Below are 19,795 nucleotides of genomic sequence, written 5' to 3'. Positions count from 1 at the left end.
CCGGAGACCTGCTCTCCTGATCGCAGATGCACCTCTGCGGTCGGGACGAAGGGAACTAAAAGGCGGCTCAGCTATGAAGAGAGGCGAAAGCGAACTGGGATCTGGGGATGAATTTGGAGGCTGGCTGCCGGGCTCCTTTTATAGGGCCGAGTCCGCGACCCCCGTGCTTATCCGCCCACGAAAATCTCGCAATCAGTTGAGATTTTGTAGCGATCGGTTAGAATAAGCGTAACAGCCAAGAAACCAAAAAATCAAACGGCAAAAGGTAGTCGCGCCCCCGCAAGGCGAGGGGCTGGATTTCGGCGGACCATTCACGCGCATGTCGTGCGCCCGCGCCCTTCGCCCCGCCCAGGCCAGGCCAGGCCAGGCGAGGCGAGCGCGCGCGCGCGTGTGGCTCTCCACACTCTCTCCTCTCATCCATGACTTGGTGAGTGAGTGTGGCTTCCATATTTAAGCTAGCTCTACTCCACAAGAGCTAGCAATATGGTGCTATTGGTTCCACCTATCCCTTTGCCATCCACTTATATGGGCTTTTGAGATTTTCCTGGAATTATTAGAAATTCTTAATTGGGCCAAGCCCATAAATCCTAACAATCCCCCACCAGATCTCAAATGCCCATCTGCAGTTTTCGCCACTGTTCACTACTGTTTAATATACTAGTTTTTCAGCAGAGACTGTTGAAAGGGAAATAGGCTCAAACCTTTTCCTAAATGATTTTGGTGGTTGAATTGCCTAACACAAATAATTGGACTAACTAGTTTGCTCTAGATTATATGCTCTACAGGGGCCAAAGGTTCATCTACAACTATTCTAATTCGACTGTCCGGAATACCGTAGATTATTCCGGACAGGAGAAGCTTTTTGGAAAAACAGGCCAAGCGCGGACCGTCCGGGCCCTTGCGGCGGACCGTCCGCGACACGAGGATGTCACTCGGCCAGAACCAATGCAAAAATCCAAGTCTGTGCTGCGGACCGTCCGATGGAAGAGCAAGCACCGTCTGAGACCACACGCGGACCGTCCGGGCCCTTGCGGCGGACCGTCCGCGACACCGAGTTGACTTCGACCAGGAACTACAAATCAGGGACAGTCCGACTAAACCGCGGACCGTCCAGCTACAACGTGCGGACCGTCCGGCTATAATTCGCGGACAGTCCGCATGTGAAGACCTGGTTCAGCCCGAAGGTGACAAGTTGAGCAAAAGGAATTATAGAGCTGGCGCGGACCGTCCGGGACCAAGGGCGGACCGTCCGCGTGGTGTCACCAAGGCAGATAGCCGTTGATCTAGCCGTTGATCTGTCAGAAGTATCCGTTGAAGATGTCAGAATCGACCGTTGGAGGGTCGCGGACCGTCCGGGCCCTAGCCGCGGACCGTCCGCCAGTGCAATTCCTGGCAGATGCGCCCCAACGGCTATATGGATAGTTGAGGGCTATAAATACCACTCCAACCGTCCACTTCAAGGAGAGGGAGCCCAAGCAACATTCCAAGTCACATAGTTGACATACTCAAGCCCTCCCAACCACCTATATTCATTGATCCATCCTATACACAAGATTTAGTCCACTACAACCAACACAAGTGCCACAAAAGAGAGAGCAAGCAATTGAGAGCTACTCAATTGAGTTTAGCCCTAGCGCCTTGTGAGATTCATTGAGAGATAGTGTGTGCTACATCTTTGTGTTCATTTGCGCGTGGAGTTTTTGACTCCCATTCGAACTTCCTCCAAAGTGTTGGAGGCTTGTAAAAGCTAGCAAGAGACACCAAAGATTGTGGTGGTCCTTGTGGGATCGAGAGTGATCTTTGAGAAGAAGAAGAGCTCGCCGATCCTTGTGTGATCGGGAAAGAGGGAAAGGGTTGAAAAAGACCCGTCCTTAAGTGGACTCCTCAACGGGGACTAGGCCTTCGAGGGCCGAACCTCGGTAAAACAAATCACCCGTGTTCATTGTGCTTTTGCTCGTGATTTGTTTGCTTTCCCTTACTCTAAGTTCTCTTGCACTATTCTTTACTCATATCATTTGGTGTTGCTTCAAGTTAAACTCTCATTTAAGTGAAGCAACGCTCCGCAAGAAAGAACTTGAGTTAGTGCTCTTTTCATCTAAGCTTTCTTGCTTTATTATCATAGACTTATTAGTTGTATTGATTTATCACTTCCGCATTATTTGAAAGCTATACTCTTTACTAGCAAGAACTTAGTTTTTATACTCCGATAATTGTTCATCTTGTTCTAACCACTAATCAAGGGATCTAGTTGGGGGATAAAGTTTTAATTTTCAGGTTCCGCCTATTCACCCCCCCCTCTAGGCGACTTTCAATTGGTATCGGAGCTAGGCACTTCATCTTGAGTCTAACAACTCGAAGTGATGGCTCGTAAAAGATCCCAAAAGAACAAGAAGACATCTTCCAAGGAAAACACGGAGGTAACTCTTGAAATATTACTTTCCGATTGTTCTAATTATGATTCATGGTCTACTAGAGTTATAAATGCCTTTAGAACCGTAGATCCACAATTAGAACAAATTTTAGACAAGAGTATTATCCCTCCCAACTATGATAGGGAAAATGTTTCCGATGAAGACCAAAGATGTATTCGCTTAAACTATCTAGCTTTTGACATCTTGGTTAATTCTCTTAGCAAGGAAGATTATCATGCCCTCATAATGAATCATTATGAACATATTCCCGATGCGCATGATATTTGGACTAGAATTAAAAGCAAGTCTAATAAGTCCAAAAATGATAGTTCATTTTGTGCTTCTACTTCCTTTGGTATTTGTGATACTAACCCTTGCAAGGGAGAAGAAGAAAATGAACGATGGAGACCAAACGATGAATCCACCTCTCCAAAAGGTTTGTCTTCCCATTTCGATTCCCACATGTGTTGTGTAGCTAATGAAAATGATAGCGGAAGCACAAACGAGGATGAGGAGGAAGAAAGAAGCTTTGTGCATCTCTACGCTCGCCTAAGCCAAGAAGATAAGGCGGTCGTGCTCAAACTTCTAGAAAGAGCGAGAGAACAAAGCGAAGCTCGTCAAAGGCTAGAAGATATTCTCTCCATAAAGATGCAACACTTTGACGAGTTGACTAAAGAGCATGAGGAGCTAAAGTGCTCTCATGTTGATTTGGTCCAAAGGTATGAAACTATTTCAATTGAGCAAGATAACGCTTTACATTGTATCGCTCAATTAGTAAATAGGAATACCTTGCTTAAGGACCAAATAGAAAAGCTAAAAGTTGAAAATCTAGTTTTTCAAGATAAATATGATATGCTTCTATGTTCTCATGAAAATCTTATAGATGATCATATCATATTAAACATTGCTCATGAGGTTGTGATAGAAAATTTAAAATCCCAACAACCTCACTCATGCACATGTATTCAAATTGATACTATATTACCATGTGCTAATGCTTGTTGTTCGTCGACAAGCAAATCTTCTTTTGAGCTAGAATCTACAGGAACAAATGATGATTCATATCAAAAGCTCAAAGAAGAAAATGAGAGGCTAAAGAAGAGCTTGACACAACTTAAAGGGAAATGCATTGCCCAACCTTCTCAAGATAACCGTGATCACATGGTGAAGAAGCTTGAGACAGGAACAACCGTGGCATGCACTACATCCCTTGAAGAAAATGTCAAGGATTTGAGGATTGCCATGAGGAGGAAACAAAAGATGGAATTTAACACCTCCTCCAAAAGCCTCAACCACGCCTCCACAAAAGGTAACATCCAAGGTAATGATCAAGCCACACGTCACATTAAAAGGTGTAGTGAATGCTTTAAAGAGGGGCACTTGATTAGGTCATGTCCCTACATCAAAAATGGCTTGATTATTAACAAGGATGATAGACTTTGTTTTAAATGCTCTAAGAAGGGACACTTGCTTAGATCTTGTCCCCATTTAAAACAAAAAGGCATAGGGTTAGAAAAGAAAGTTTTTACTAACTATGTAGCAGGGAACAAGCAAGGAAAGAAGAAAACTTCAAAACTTGAAAAACGCCTATGCTACACATGCCGAAGAAAGGGACATCAATGCAAAGATTGTCCCATTGGTAAAAATCTCACTCCTAACTTGTCATTTGATTCATATATAACTAGGCAACCCAAGATTGCAACTTGTGCTAGAAAGGTAACAAGTTTACCAAGCGCTAGCACAAAGGACACTTGGGTTCCTAGATCTTTGTTTACTAACCTTAACGGACCCATCAAGCGATGGGTACCAAAATGTGCTTGACAAGATTTGTAGGAGAAGGAGATGGTATGAACCTTTGGGGTGCTTGAGGGAGTTAATTCAAGTCTTATCAACTCAAGCTATCAATCTTCAAATGATCTACATATTCAAGATTGACCCAAGGTTACTTCAGTTTATTGCATTCAAAACTCATATCATCTCGGGAAGATATTAATGTTGTAGGAAATAAAGAATCATCATGTGCGGAATATCAAGGCCTACAACATGGAGGAAAGTCAAGGGGTGGTAACATTTATATTCTTAAGTGCAATTATCTTAATTTGTCATGTGTCTTGTGTAGTCACATAAAAATAGAAAGCATTTAAGGATGTTTTAAAATTATGTCATCATTCTTTGAAGAAATTCCTCTCATATGGTAGATTGTGTATTTATCAAATTCTATATTATGACAATCTACATGTCTTTAAATTGTTGCAAGTTCACATGGCATGTCTTTACATTAACTATTCTATTATTGCCATGTTCTAGATATAGAGAGATATTTCATGTTCTTAAAAGAATAAGGTGTCATGTAAGAAATTCAAATACTTAGGACACTTATAAAAGGAAAAATTCTCTCTATAGCTAGAAAAGTGAGACCAATATTTTTATCTAAGTAATTTAAGTAGTCTCACTTGTAGAGAATAAGTTTCTCTATGGAAATGCGTATCTCGTCATGTCTAGGAAATTCTATCCAATAATTCATGTTGTATCTCTTATTGCTTAAGTGGATATGATTCTTTCACATTTATCGCTTTCCAAATCATGATTTAGATTTATTCCTATAATCTCAAAGGATTATTTATGCTTGTTTTATGAGTTAAAATTGAGCATAACATCATCTATGAATAATCTAGTTCATGCTATGGAGTTTCCATGTTTTGTTAATCTAACTTCTCATTCTTTATCAAAATGATTACTAAATGGAAACTAGTGCTTGTGTTGCTAACGTATCTCTTGAGCTTACTTATAAATATGCATAGAAGGGAAAGTACACAAGCCTCATGGGTTGATCTTCACCCAAAAGAAGAAAGGTAAAAGCAAAGGTATGGGAACTCATCTTCTTAAGTTAAGTTTAGTTCCCATCTCAATGAGTATTTAATCTAAATTATCATACTCTACTCTTGAGAGGAATAGATTCTTTATTGGACCGAAATTAACTGAGTATGCATTCAAATATCATTTTCTTAATGCTTATGTCCATTAGAATCTATTTAATGCCTTTGCGATATTTATATACATGTTATCATATTGATTTGCTTCCAAGTGATGATTAACTAACTTCAATATGATAAAGTAAAATCTCCAATGATTATTAAAATGCTTAAAAGGTGCTCACTCATTTTTCTCAAATGAAATGCACTAATGTTAAGGATTTTACTTCATGTCTGTGTGACTTGTGGATGATGAATCTTGTATGCTAATTATCTAAAGTAATCATCCTTCACCATAGACTCCCTTGCGCTATTAACATGTCTCTTGAGTATTTTCAATAAGTTTGGAAGGTAAAAGAGACAAATATAAAGGGAGGACACTCAAATGAAAAAGAAAGAACATCAAGGACAACAACATCTACCTGGACAATAAGGTCTTCACAACAATCAATGATGTGGTTGTAAGCATTCTAAATCCTTTTTCATTATGAGATTACCAGGCTCAAGTTGTTTATTGCTAAATTTATGAGCCTTGATCAAAATGTATAATGCTTCTCCCTTTATGTTCTTAAAAGTGAATGCATCGAAATCAATTCTTTAAATTACTTGATGCATATCTGTAGGGGGAGTCCATTATTATATTTTGATTATGTTGAGACTATTGCCTTGTCTTAGTAATTTCATATAGTCTCTTGCATGAGAATAATGTTTCTCATATAGCATGCTACTGCATTTCAATCCATCTTGGTAAAATAATGTCACCTTTATCAAGGATTGTAGCTTTCAATGTTAAAATAGCATATTTATCGGATTCTCCTATTTATGAGCTTGTTTGAAAATCTAATGCCTATGTTGTTCTTTTGATCGCATCTAGTGTATGATCATTGAATAACTTCAATTATCACTCATGCTTCTTAGTGCTTCATGCAATTACAATTTGATTTCAATTGGTAATTTCAATCAACATCATCTTGATATGCACTAAGTTAAAAGGAGAATTCATGATGTATTTATGCAATTTGTGATCTACTTGGTATATAATAACATGACTTAGAAAAGGATCACTAGTTGTAGAACTCTCTCGTGTGCAAAATATTTTCATACATTGTCTTCAGTATAGGTCTTAAGCGACTAAGACTAAGGACAAAGCACAATGAAGAGAGCATCTCTATGTAAAGGTACAAAAAGGTAAAACTACTCTATCTCATTCATACATGTACCTAAAATCTTCCTACATTACTTGCATATCATTGTATAAAAGAAAGAAAAAGCATGTTCATGCATTAACCCTGCTTCATACCTAGTTTAACTTCTCAAACATTCATTTTTACATCTTTGTTTAAACTGGATGAAGTAATTTTATTGTCAAGGAGCTTAAAGCTTAACCTTGTAACGAGGATAAGCTGCCTTTTGTTCCAAAAGGTGGATGGTCCTTAGGTCTCTTTGAAATCCTTAAGGGTAAATGCTTGAGATATTTATAACATGCTTTCATAAGTGCATAAAATGTCATTAGCATCACACTTATACTATGACACAATGCACTTTACACTCTTTACGATATAGACATGGTCTCATTAACCTAATTATGTGCACTTGGCATTTTAAACCAAAAATTTGTTTTCCTCTCTATGCACATATTTAGGGGGAGCAATCTATATTGTATATAATTGTTTAAGCTTAATTGATATATCCTTTTTAATCATGACTCTTTCCTTTGGTACATTTGCATATTTCTTATCTTCATTGTGTGCCAAGGCTAAGACTAATATGTTTTCATGAGCATCTCATGTATTAAGTCTTAGATTGAAAGGGAAATGGAGTATTCGGCAAAGACATCGCTTCCACTCAACTCCATTGGTATTATCCACTCTTTGCCGGTATCCCGCCGTCTCTCCGTATTTGGTATAATCTTCACTCATGTTTTATTTGCCAAAGGGGAGAAAGTAGTTATTTGAGGGCCTACATTTCACTCTGAGTATCCGTTTTTGGCGATTCATGCCAAAGGGGGAGAAAGTATTAGGCCCAAAGCAAAATGACCGCACCACCACCTCCTAATTTCAAATTGGTAAAACTAATGATTTTCAATTGGTGATTTTCAATTGGTAAATTTCAAATTGGTATCTTATTATGTTCAAAAGGGGGAGAAAGTAGTATTTTCAAAATTGATATCTTAAAACCCTCTTGAACACTAAGAGGAGGATTTCATTGAGGGGGAGTTTTGTTTAGTCAAAGGAAAAGCATTTGAAACAGGGGGAGAAAATTTCAAAATCTTGAAAATGCTTCTCAAAATCTTATTTATTTATCCTTTGACTATTTTGCAAAACATTTTGAAAAGAATTTCCAAAAGAGTTTGCAAAAACAAAACAATTGGTGCAAGCATGGTCTAAAACATTAAATGTAAATTGGTCTAATTTCAAAGTAACCTTTGCACTTACCTTATGCAAACTAGTTCAATTCTGCACTTATTTATTTGCTTTGGTTTGTGTTGGCATCAATCACCAAAAAGGGGGAGATTGAAAGGGAAATAGGCTCAAACCTTTTCCTAAATGATTTTGGTGGTTGAATTGCCTAACACAAATAATTGGACTAACTAGTTTGCTCTAGATTATATGCTCTACAGGGGCCAAAGGTTCATCTACAACTATTCTAATTCGACTGTCCGGAATACCGTAGATTATTCCGGACAGGAGAAGCTTTTTGGAAAAACAGGCCAAGCGCGGACCGTCCGGGCCCTTGCGGCGGACCGTCCGCGACACGAGGATGTCACTCGGCCAGAACCAATGCAAAAATCCAAGTCTGTGCTGCGGACCGTCCGATGGAAGAGCAAGCACCGTCTGAGACCACACGCGGACCGTCCGGGCCCTTGCGGCGGACCGTCCGCGACACCGAGTTGACTTCGACCAGGAACTACAAATCAGGGACAGTCCGACTAAACCGCGGACCGTCCAGCTACAACGTGCGGACCGTCCGGCTATAATTCGCGGACAGTCCGCATGTGAAGACCTGGTTCAGCCCGAAGGTGACAAGTTGAGCAAAAGGAATTATAGAGCTGGCGCGGACCGTCCGGGACCAAGGGCGGACCGTCCGCGTGGTGTCACCAAGGCAGATAGCCGTTGATCTAGCCGTTGATCTGTCAGAAGTATCCGTTGAAGATGTCAGAATCGACCGTTGGAGGGTCGCGGACCGTCCGGGCCCTAGCCGCGGACCGTCCGCCAGTGCAATTCCTGGCAGATGCGCCCCAACGGCTATATGGATAGTTGAGGGCTATAAATACCACTCCAACCGTCCACTTCAAGGAGAGGGAGCCCAAGCAACATTCCAAGTCACATAGTTGACATACTCAAGCCCTCCCAACCACCTATATTCATTGATCCATCCTATACACAAGATTTAGTCCACTACAACCAACACAAGTGCCACAAAAGAGAGAGCAAGCAATTGAGAGCTACTCAATTGAGTTTAGCCCTAGCGCCTTGTGAGATTCATTGAGAGATAGTGTGTGCTACATCTTTGTGTTCATTTGCGCGTGGAGTTTTTGACTCCCATTCGAACTTCCTCCAAAGTGTTGGAGGCTTGTAAAAGCTAGCAAGAGACACCAAAGATTGTGGTGGTCCTTGTGGGATCGAGAGTGATCTTTGAGAAGAAGAAGAGCTCGCCGATCCTTGTGTGATCGGGAAAGAGGGAAAGGGTTGAAAAAGACCCGTCCTTAAGTGGACTCCTCAACGGGGACTAGGCCTTCGAGGGCCGAACCTCGGTAAAACAAATCACCCGTGTTCATTGTGCTTTTGCTCGTGATTTGTTTGCTTTCCCTTACTCTAAGTTCTCTTGCACTATTCTTTACTCATATCATTTGGTGTTGCTTCAAGTTAAACTCTCATTTAAGTGAAGCAACGCTCCGCAAGAAAGAACTTGAGTTAGTGCTCTTTTCATCTAAGCTTTCTTGCTTTATTATCATAGACTTATTAGTTGTATTGATTTATCACTTCCGCATTATTTGAAAGCTATACTCTTTACTAGCAAGAACTTAGTTTTTATACTCCGATAATTGTTCATCTTGTTCTAACCACTAATCAAGGGATCTAGTTGGGGGATAAAGTTTTAATTTTCAGGTTCCGCCTATTCACCCCCCCCTCTAGGCGACTTTCAACTGTTAAGTTGAACTTCCGCCTAGAACTCCAAGCTACACCAACCCACAACTTGGACAATGGACTATGCCTTGAATTGCAAGTTTTGCGTGAATGGGTTTCACTTGAAGTCATGACCAGTACTTGGCTACCAGTAGTCCCCTTCTCGGGTGGAGCATATACGTCGTACTCCAAGGTCTCTTCATGAGTTTACTAGAGATCACCCAAATCTCATAGACTGCGACGTTAGACAGTCTAACTCATATAGGTGTGTTCTTTCAAAGAATGTTCTGCAGGACAACATCTTTGCTAATACAAGCCAACAGAACACATTAAGGCACAAAGCCAACCTGCCTTACAGCATTTGAGAGTATTGCATCTTTACTTAGAGAGGGTCAAAAGTTACTCTCCTCAGTTCACCAATGGCTTGTTCTTCCCAGGACCTAATTCACGGGATCTCCGATCACATAGACTGGGTTTCCACCATGGCAACTTTATTCGGGTCTCATACCCATCTCTCTCGATGCGATTTCTATCACATTACGTGGTAGTCCCTTGGTAAAAGGATCTGCCAGATTTTTATCTGTTGAAATATAAGTCACACTTATAACTCCGGAGTTTCTCAACTTTCTGACAGACTTCAATCGTCTTTTGACATGTCTTGATGACTTTCCATTATCCTTAGAACTCGTCACTTTAGCAATCACTGTCTGATTGTCACAGTTCATAAGGATAGCTGGTATTGGTTTCTCAACCACCGACAAGTCCATCAAGAGTTCACGCAACCATTCTGCCTCAACGGTTGCTGTGTCAAGTGCAGCTAGCTCGGCTTCCATGGTTGACCTCGTCAAAATGGTCTGCTTGCATGACCTCCATGATACCGCACCTCCACCAATAGTAAAGACATAACCACTGGTGGCATAAAGCTCGTCTGCATCAGATATCCAGTTCGAATCACTATATCCTTCAAGTACTGCATGCTGACCAGAATAGTGAATTCCATAACTCATTGTACCTTGCAGGTAGCGCATAACCCGCTCAAGTGCATGCCAATGATCAGTCCCGGGGTTTGACATGAACCTACTCAATTTGCTCACAGCAAACGAGATATCGGGCCTTGTTGCACCAGCAAGATACATGAGTGAACCGACAATCTGAGAGTATCTCAATTGGTCTAAACCAATTCTCTTGTTCTTTCGCAGTGTCACACTGGGATCATAAGGAGTTGGAGAAGGTTTGCACTCAGAGAAGCCAAATCGCTTCAAAACCTTTTCAACATAGTGAGATTGCGAGAGAGTAATCCCACCATCTGCCTTAATCAGCTTGATGTTTAGAATCACATCAGCTTCTCCCAGATCTTTCATATCAAAACTCTTTGATAGAAAAAACTTGACTTCATTGATCACATCAATGTTTGTGCCAAATATCAATATATCATCAACATATAAGCACAATATAACTCCTTCGCCCCCACCACAGCGATAATATACACACCTGTCTGCCTCATTAATGGCAAAGCCTGCAGACGTTAGAGTAGTGTCAAACTTCTCATGCCACTGCTTTGGTGCTTGCTTCAGACCATACAAAGATTTCAATAACTTGCACACCTTGCTTTCTTGACCCTTTACTACAAATCCATCAGGCTGTTCCATATAGATTTCCTCGTCCAGCTCTCCATTAAGAAAAGCTGTCTTTACATCCATCTGATGAACAAGGAGACCATACGAGGCAGCCAAAGAAAGTAGTACTCGAATAGTGGTCATTCTAGCAACAGGTGAGTAAGTATCAAAGAAGTCTTCTCCTTCTTTCTGAGTATAGCCTTTAGCCACAAGCCTAGCCTTGTACTTTTCAATTGTACCATCAGGCTTGAGCTTCTTTTTAAACACCCACTTACAACCCACGGGTTTGCATCCATAGGGTCGATCAGTGACTTCCCACGTACCATTTGAAAGAATAGAGTCCATCTCATTATGAACTGCTTCTTTCCAATCATCTGCATCTGGAGATGCAAATGCTTCTGCAATGGTAGTAGGAGTATCGTCCACAAGGTACACAATGAAATCATTACCAAAGGATTTTTCAACCCTTTGTCTCTTGCTCCTTTTAGGAGCATCATTGTCATCCTCCTCTAGGACAATTTCATGTGGCTGTTCAAAACTCTCAATAGGTGTATTATGTTCAGGAATTATCTCAGAAGAGTATCTAGAATTGCTATGAATGTCTTTCATTGGAAATATATGCTCAAAGAAAGTAGCATCACGTGATTCCATAATAGTATCAACATACACATCAGGAACTTCAGATTTAACTACTAAAAATCTATATGCTATGCTACACGAAGCATATCCAAGAAAGACACAATCCACTGTCCTTGGACCAAGCTTGCGCTTTTTATTAATTGGTACATTGACTTTCGCCATGCACCCCCAAGTGCGCAAGTATGAAAGTGATGGTTTTCTCCCAACCCACTTCTCATAAGGGGTTTTCTCTTCTTTGCCCATAGGAATTCTATTCAGAACATGACATGAAGTCAGGACTGCCTCCCCCCACCATGCCTTAGATAAACCACAAGTGTCTAACATGGCATTCACCAGGTCAGTCAACGTACGGTTTTTCCTTTCAGCAATCCCGTTTGACTCGGGTGAATAGGGAGGAGTCCTCTCATGAATAATGCCATGTTCTGCACAGAAATCATCAAAGACTTTGGGAAAGAACTCGCCACCACGATCTGATCTAAGACGTTTGATCTTTCTCTCTAGTTGGTTTTCAACCTCAGCCTTATAGATTTTAAAGTAGTCTAAAGCCTCATCTTTAGTTTTTAGCAAGTATACATAGCAAAATCTAGACGCATCATCAATCAATGTCATGAAGTATCTCTTACCACCTTTTGTCAACACACCATTCATCTCACAAAGATCAGAATGTATGAGTTCTAGTGGTGCCAGGTGTCTCTCCTCAGCAGCCTTATGAGGCTTTCGAGGTTGCTTCGACTGCACACAACTATGGCACTTAGAACCTTTGACTATGGTGATATTCGGAATTAAACTCATGGTTGCAAGCCGAGACATAGAGCCAAAATTAATATGACACAAACGAGAATGCCAAATACTCGCAAGATCATCAACATTAGCACAAATATGGTTCACAGACTTATTATTGAAATCTAACAAAGAAAAGCGGAACAAGCCTCCGCAATCATAGCCTTTACCAATAAATTGTCCAGACTTGGACACAACTAATTTATTGGACTCTAAAACTACCTTGAACCCATCTCTACATAGAAGGGTTCCGCTAACGAGATTCTTGTGTATAGAAGGGACATGATGCACGTTCTTCAGCTGCACGATCTTTCCCGAAGTAAACTTCAGATCCACCGTGCCAGTGCCATGAACAGAAGCATGTGACCCATTCCCCATTAGCACGGAAGAATCCCGGGCGCCCTGATAAGAAGAGAACAAGTTGATGTCAGAACACACATGAACATTAGCACCAGTATCAAGCCACCAGCTAGGTGATTGAAATACTGAGAAGATGAAAGGTAAATTACCATACCCTTTGTCTTCCTCATTGCTAGCGACCACTGTGTTGACATTGCCCTTTTTGCCACGGCGATCCGCTCGATCGGGACAATCCTTGGCAAAATGACCCGCCTCGCCACATGCGAAACATGTCAATTCAGCCTTGTTCTTCTTCTTCTTGAAGTTGGTAGTTTTGTTGAGCTTGTTAGATTTTGGCTTTCCTTTGCCCTTGTTGTGGTTCTTCTGAACCATGTTGGCGCTGGAGTGGCCCTCGCCTCCTTTAGATCCCGTGTCCTTAGCCCGAGCTTTCTCCTCAACATCCAGAGACGCTATCAGATTTTCGACTGATATCTCCTGTCTCTTATGTTTCAGAGCTGTGGCGAAGTTCCTCCATGTAGAAGGCAACTTTGCAATAATGCACCCGGCCACAAATCGGTCAGGAAGGACTATCTTAAGGTGGTCGAGCTCCTTGGCTATACACTGTATTTCATGAGCTTGCTCTACAATAGAGCGATTATCAACCATCTTATAATCATGAAAGCTCTCCATGATATACAGGTCACTGCCAGCATCTGATGCACCATACTTAGTAGTAAGTGCATCCCACAACTGTTTCCCGTCTGTATACTGCATATTCGCATCAACCAGACGGTCAACAAGGGCGCTAAGAACGGCTCCCGTGAACATAGTATTGGCATGGTCGTACTCTTTCTCCTGTTCAGGAGTCAGTGGACCCTCAGGTCTGCCTTTACTAACATGGAAGACATTCATAGCAGTAAGCCAGAGCGTGGCCTTGACTTGCCATCTCTTAAAGTGCATACCATTAAACTTTTCTGGCTTCAGCGCGTCGGCAAAAGCAGCCATAGAAAAACTAGGAAATTGTCTACAATAAGGTTTTTGGATTGTTGAATAATTAGACAAATTCCAGTTTAAATTCCGAATATAAATCATGACAAAATCACAAGCACTGAAATAACAAGCCAAATCAGATGATGCGTACTGATTAGACTTACTGATCGATGGCACGCGCCGGAATCAGCAGGGTCGACGATGTCGAAGTAGCGAAATCAGCAGGGTCGACGAGATCAGCAGATCACGAGCAGTCGCGTGAAGACGCTTCCCAAAAACCTTATTCGCCCTCTCCCGGTGCAGGATCTAGAAGACGAAGGGTTCCGGAGACCTGCTCTCCTGATCGCAGATGCACCTCTGCGGTCGGGACGAAGGGAACTAAAAGGCGGCTCAGCTATGAAGAGAGGCGAAAGCGAACTGGGATCTGGGGATGAATTTGGAGGCTGGCTGCCGGGCTCCTTTTATAGGGCCGAGTCCGCGACCCCCGTGCTTATCCGCCCACGAAAATCTCGCAATCAGTTGAGATTTTGTAGCGATCGGTTAGAATAAGCGTAACAGCCAAGAAACCAAAAAATCAAACGGCAAAAGGTAGCCGCGCCCCCGCAAGGCGAGGGGCCGGATTTCGGCGGACCATTCACGCGCATGTCGTGCGCCCGCGCCCTTCGCCCCGCCCAGGCCAGGCCAGGCCAGCGCGCGCGCGTGTGGCTCTCCACACTCTCTCCTCTCATCCATGACTTGGTGAGTGAGTGTGGCTTCCATATTTAAGCTAGCTCTACTCCACAAGAGCTAGCAATATGGTGCTATTGGTTCCACCTATCCCTTTGCCATCCACTTATATGGGCTTTTGAGATTTTCCTGGAATTATTAGAAATTCTTAATTGGGCCAAGCCCATAAATCCTAACAGACCAGACACACACGGACACGACACAGCGATCGCTGAGCTGCCCCTTGCTCGCATCGCATCGCATGGCCTATCTATCCATGTGCAACGCGGGCCCCCCGCGGAGGCCCCTTGGACTCGGAGGCGTGAGCCGAGCCGTCAGCCACTGTAGCCTGTGGGGCGATGATGGGGCCGAGACAGCCAGCCAGCCCGACCGCTGCGCTGACGCCTGACGGCGACACCTTTCTTCCCTCCGCTCCGCCTCCGGCCCGCCCGCGCCCGGCGGGTGACCAGCCAGCCACATGCGCCGCCGGCCCCTCCCCCAGTCGTTGGCGCGTGGCCTCATCATCCTTATCCACATCGAATCAATCAATCATTCATTCATCCCAGTCTCGCCACCCCCCAGACACACTCTCCGACGCTGCGCTGCGTGCGAGTAAACGCAAATGCTTGTCGCCAGGACTCAAGAATTGATGATGGGCATGGAGCAAGATAAGGATCGGCGTACGAGTCCGCGTCGGACTGGGGCCTGTGTGTCACGGGCTCGCTCGCTCGCCGGGGCGGGGACGGATTGGATCGGATCGGATGGCCCCGTTTTTCCATGGAATCCAAGAAACTGGCGCCGATACGCTGCTCTCACGGCGGCCAAAGCGCGGCAGGCGGCGGCGGCCAAAGCGGCCCTGCCAGATCACGCGCCCACCGCTTACCTTGGGACTTGGGTGACCATACTAGCATTTCCCGTGGCACTTGCTTCGTGAGAGCATCATCAGTCGCCCGAATCCATGCTTGCCTTGCCGAGACCGAGGAAGGAGGCCGCCTTCCCGAACATGTGACGGTGTGACCGGACCGGCTACACAACGTCCGCCGCCCGCCAGGTTTCACTGTTTCAGCGTGGTCAACCGAATGCGCCTGCCTTGCCTTGCCTCGGTTCATGGCGACTTGAATCCATCCCTTGGCAGCAGCTCACCTTGTATTGTAGTACACACACGATTTTTCAGCTTCTGATCATGGACCGGTTCCATTTTTTGTCGCTGCTGCCCATGTTATTCACAAGTGGGTCTCAAGAAAATATTTATTCTTGCATGACAAGGAAACCCTTAGAAACTCAGACACAGGAGCAGCGGGAAAAAAAGTCTAAACCACGGCTGCAATAATCCGCAAGATAACATAATTGTAATGTAAAAACTCTGCCATCCCACCCCGGAGACGCTGTCATGTGATGTGCGGCCGACGACTGTTGCACACGGATGAGATCACGGGCACAGCAAAAAATAATAATAATAATAATAATAATCCGACCATTTGGCCGTTAACAATTGGACAGCACCCATGGTTTTGTGGTTTATGAGAGCGGCAAAGGGCAAAGGCCCACTCGCTCTACACAGGTCAGTGTCACTGTCACCTTTAATTTGCAGCCTGCGTCGTCCATTTGCTGCCAAACGGAAACATCACTTCCCTTCCTGGCATCCTCCTCCTCGACCTCATCTACACGCTGTACACCACCCAAAAGAAAAGATCAGACCATTCTTCTAGACATTGCACAGACGACATGTACCAAGAAAAAAAATGTTTCGGTCCCATCTGTAGGTTGCAAGCTTTCCATCCTTTCTGTGTCTGTGTGTGTTTTTTTTTCTGCCTGCTTGAGGAGTCCACTAGGCCTAGTAGTTTTAGCTTAAAGATGCAAACTTTTCCACGACAAATAAAAACAGAAAAGGCGTCGTCAAAACCGGGCAGAAAACACCAGCTTTATACTAAATGTTTTTATATCGGCTTCGCTGTGCGTTCGGTCCAATAACCAAGCGCCACGTCGCACGGGCACTCCTCTATTTAACCGCCTAGCAGCTGCTATGCGAGGCCGCACAGCACATCCCATTCCCCTCGTCTCATCTCAAGAGCGACTAGAGAGAGGAAGAGAACAAGCGATAAGCTCATCTCGCACGCAAGATGCGGGCTCCAAGGGGCGGAGGCGGCTGCCGCGGCGGCCAGGAGCATGTGGAGCTGATCCCTGGCATCCCCGACGACGTGGCCGTGGACTGCCTGGCGCGCGTCCCCCACGCCTCCCACCGCGCGATGCGCCGGGTCTGCCGCGGCTGGCGGAGCGCCGCCGCGGCGCCGGCCTTCGCGTCGGCGCGCGCCGCGGCGGGCGCCAACGAGGACCTCGTGTACCTGATGCAGTTCGGGAACCCGTCCGGCGACGACGGGCCCAAGGACGGCGACGACGGGCCCGGCAGCACCCCGGCGTACGGCGTGGCGGTGTACAACGTGACGACGGGCGAGTGGCGGCGGGAGCGCGGCGCGCCCCCCGTGGTGCCGGTGTTCGCGCAGTGCGCGGCGGTGGGGACCCGCGTGGCCGTGCTGGGCGGCTGGGACCCGCGCACCTTCGAGCCCGTGGCGGACGTGCACGTGCTGGACGCCGCCACGGGGCGGTGGCGCCGCGCCGCGCCCATGCGGTCGGCGCGCTCCTTCTTCGCCTGCGCCGAGGCCGGCGGCAAGATCTACGTGGCGGGCGGCCACGACAAGCACAAGAACGCGCTCAAGACCGCCGAGGCGTACGACGCCGGGGCCGACGCCTGGGACCCGCTGCCCGACATGTCGGAGGAGCGCGACGAGTGCGACGGCATGGCCACCGTGGCCGGCGACCGCTTCCTGGCCGTCAGCGGCTACCGCACGGCGCGCCAGGGTGGGTTCGAGCGCGACGCCGAGTGGTTCGACCCGGCGGCGCGCGCGTGGCGCAGGCTCGACCGCGTGCGCGCGCCGCCCTCCGCCGCGCACGTCGTCGTCCGCGGCCGCGTCTGGTGCATCGAGGGCAACGCCGTCATGGAGTGGATGGGCACCCGCCGCGGCTGGCGCGAGGTCGGCCCGTACCCGCCGGGCCTCAAGGCCGGCACCGCGCGCGCCGTCTGCGTCGGCGGCGGGGAGAAGGTCGTGGTCACCGGCGCGCTCGACGGCGAGGGCGGCCGCCACGCGCTCTGGGTGTTCGACGTCAAGACCAAGAGCTGGACCGTGGTCCGCCCGCCGCCGGAGTTTGCCGGATTCGTCTTCTCCGTCGCGTCCGTCCGGATCTGAGGATCTCCATTTTCTACTAGTACGTACGTGCACCGTTTTCGTCGTTGCTGGATCCGATGAAGACTCATCCCCTCCAAGATCTACGTTTGCAATGGATGGATCTGCGCATCCGCTGACTTACTAGTCCGCCTTGCCTTCGATTCGTCCAAGGATGGTGACGATGGTGATCGACGCCAACAATGAGAGATATACATGGAGGAGCGGGAGCCATGGGCGGTTGTAAAATCTGAAAAAAAAGTGGTGAGAGTGTGAATTTGGATCTGGTGGTGAGTGAATTTGGATGAGTGTGGTGTTTTTGTCCCGAGGTGAAGGACACAGACTGTTGTTTGTTGCTCTTGCCCTACAGCCATGCTTTTGCTATCGCTAGCCTACTAGTAATAAAAACCACTGTACATACCGGACTGTGCCATGCGTGTGATCTGGAGCTTGAGGAATTGCGCCGGATCTCATGTCAATGGCAGCGTTGAACAGCTGCCGTGCGCCCCATCTCGAAGGCATAATCTCCAATTGTTTATCGTTTCTCTGACTACTCAACGGCTGAGCTTGATTGCAATCCAAGCTTTGCGTCGGCCCATGAATGAATCCAACGATGATGGAATGGGAGCAGAGAGTTGACACTGCCCCGCGATATTTTTCTTTAATTCCAGTCGGAGGGTGGGGTGAAGCTTCGCCTTCACCAGGAGCCGTATAGTCCCACCCATCCATTTGATATCCGCACGTCCTCCTCTCCTGCTGAGCCCGAAGCAAGGGAGGATAAGGCCGCGCCCGCCAGCGGTTTTGGCGTCCCGCAAGCTGCCTGGGTCCGCCGCCGCCCGCTGATTGACGGCGACGGCTATCCGCCGCCGGCTGGCTTTCTATCTATCTTCTTCCCTTTCGCTCCACCGTCCACAGATTCGTAGCGGCGGTACGGGCTGGACCGGTCGCCGTCGAGCCGAGCCGTGCCGTGCCGTTCCGCTGGAGCCTTGATGTGGCTGCCGCCTGCCGGCCACCACATCTCGGAGTTGATCGGTCGGTGGCGGGCCGGCAGTGGCCAGTGGAGCGTTATTACTGTCCGGTTGGACTCAGCTTCGTACTTCGTCGTCCGAGTCCGACCACTGTCCCCCTTGCCGGACAGATAAAATCCGGGCACGCTAAAATTCACTGCCGAGATTGTATTCTCTCGCAAGAAAAAAGAACACAGGTACACCAAGAGTAATAAAAATCTTTTGCGAGTGGGTGGATCGTGGTCCAACTTGGTCGCCATCGGCGGTTGAGCTCCACATCTGCACGGCGGTGTGCGAAGCCGAAGCGAAGAGAAAGGTCGAGGCGGGAGGACCGCGATCCCGTCCGCGGTCGTCCACGGCCCACATCCGCCGTAGCGTGGGCGTCCGCAGCTGGCCAGCCGATTACGTGGACGTGCGGGAGGAGCTGTCAGTAGCGTCCGGACCACCACGCAGATGCTGCCGTCTGGCGACCGATCTCTGATTCATTGATGCTTTCGTGAAATGCTCCCGCCAGCGAACTTCTCCTGTACGCGTGCATCAATGCTTCTTCTACTACTATGCCTTTTGTTTATTTTTAATTTAGGCCCCGTTTCAATCTCACGGGATAAACTTTAGCTTCCTGCTAAACTTTAGCTATATGAATTGAAGTGCTAAAGTTTAGCTTCAATTACCACCATTAGCTCTCTTGTTTAGATTACAAATGGCTAAAAGTTTCCAAATGAATGGCTGGTTCATGCGTTCGTAGAGGCTCAACGGCTTGCCCTGCCCCCCTGCTTCAGCTTTGGGAGCTCCGCCGGCCAGGGGCGCGTGCGCGTGAGAGCGGCAGGCCCAAGCCCAGCAGCCACGCAGTCAAGTCCGGGTTTGGACCAGGCCCACGTCAACGCCTGGTGCTTTAGGTTCATTTTTTTGGAATTGGGAGGGGCAACATGCTGCGAGTATGCCATTTGGGGTATATTTGGTTGGATGTACATGAAAGAATAGAAGGAGGCAA

The 19,795-nt window shown here is 46.4% G+C and overlaps 1 protein-coding gene and 1 long non-coding RNA gene across 2 annotated transcripts; one reads left to right on the top strand and one right to left on the bottom strand.

Moving 5' to 3' along the window:
• Positions 1 to 15,880: 15,880 nt before the first annotated feature.
• Positions 15,881 to 19,548, bottom strand: LOC111590837 (uncharacterized). Its single transcript, XR_002749979.2, has 2 exons — positions 18,219 to 19,548; positions 15,881 to 16,247 (listed from the first exon to the last, which is right to left on the bottom strand). It is a non-coding gene; the product is annotated as an uncharacterized lncRNA (long non-coding RNA).
• LOC103647976 (F-box/kelch-repeat protein At2g44130-like) lies at positions 16,625 to 18,217 on the top strand. Its single transcript, NM_001322111.1, has one exon. The coding sequence runs from the start codon at positions 16,700 to 16,702 to the stop codon at positions 17,819 to 17,821; it is 1,122 nt and encodes a 373-aa protein (NP_001309040.1). The 5' UTR covers positions 16,625 to 16,699; the 3' UTR covers positions 17,822 to 18,217.
• Positions 19,549 to 19,795: the final 247 nt, after the last annotated feature.

Source organism: Zea mays, chromosome 2 (assembly GCF_902167145.1).
Source record: "Zea mays cultivar B73 chromosome 2, Zm-B73-REFERENCE-NAM-5.0, whole genome shotgun sequence".
NCBI classification, from domain to species: domain Eukaryota; kingdom Viridiplantae; phylum Streptophyta; class Magnoliopsida; order Poales; family Poaceae; genus Zea; species Zea mays.
The sequence above is the reverse complement of the archived record's forward strand: the minus strand, read 5'-3'. Positions and strand labels throughout refer to the sequence as shown.

Excerpts from the sequence above, each read along its gene's own strand:
- LOC103647976 (NM_001322111.1), top strand. The coding sequence starts at position 16,700 with ATGCGGGCTCCAAGGGGCGGAGGCGGCTGCCGCGGCGGCCAGGAGCAT.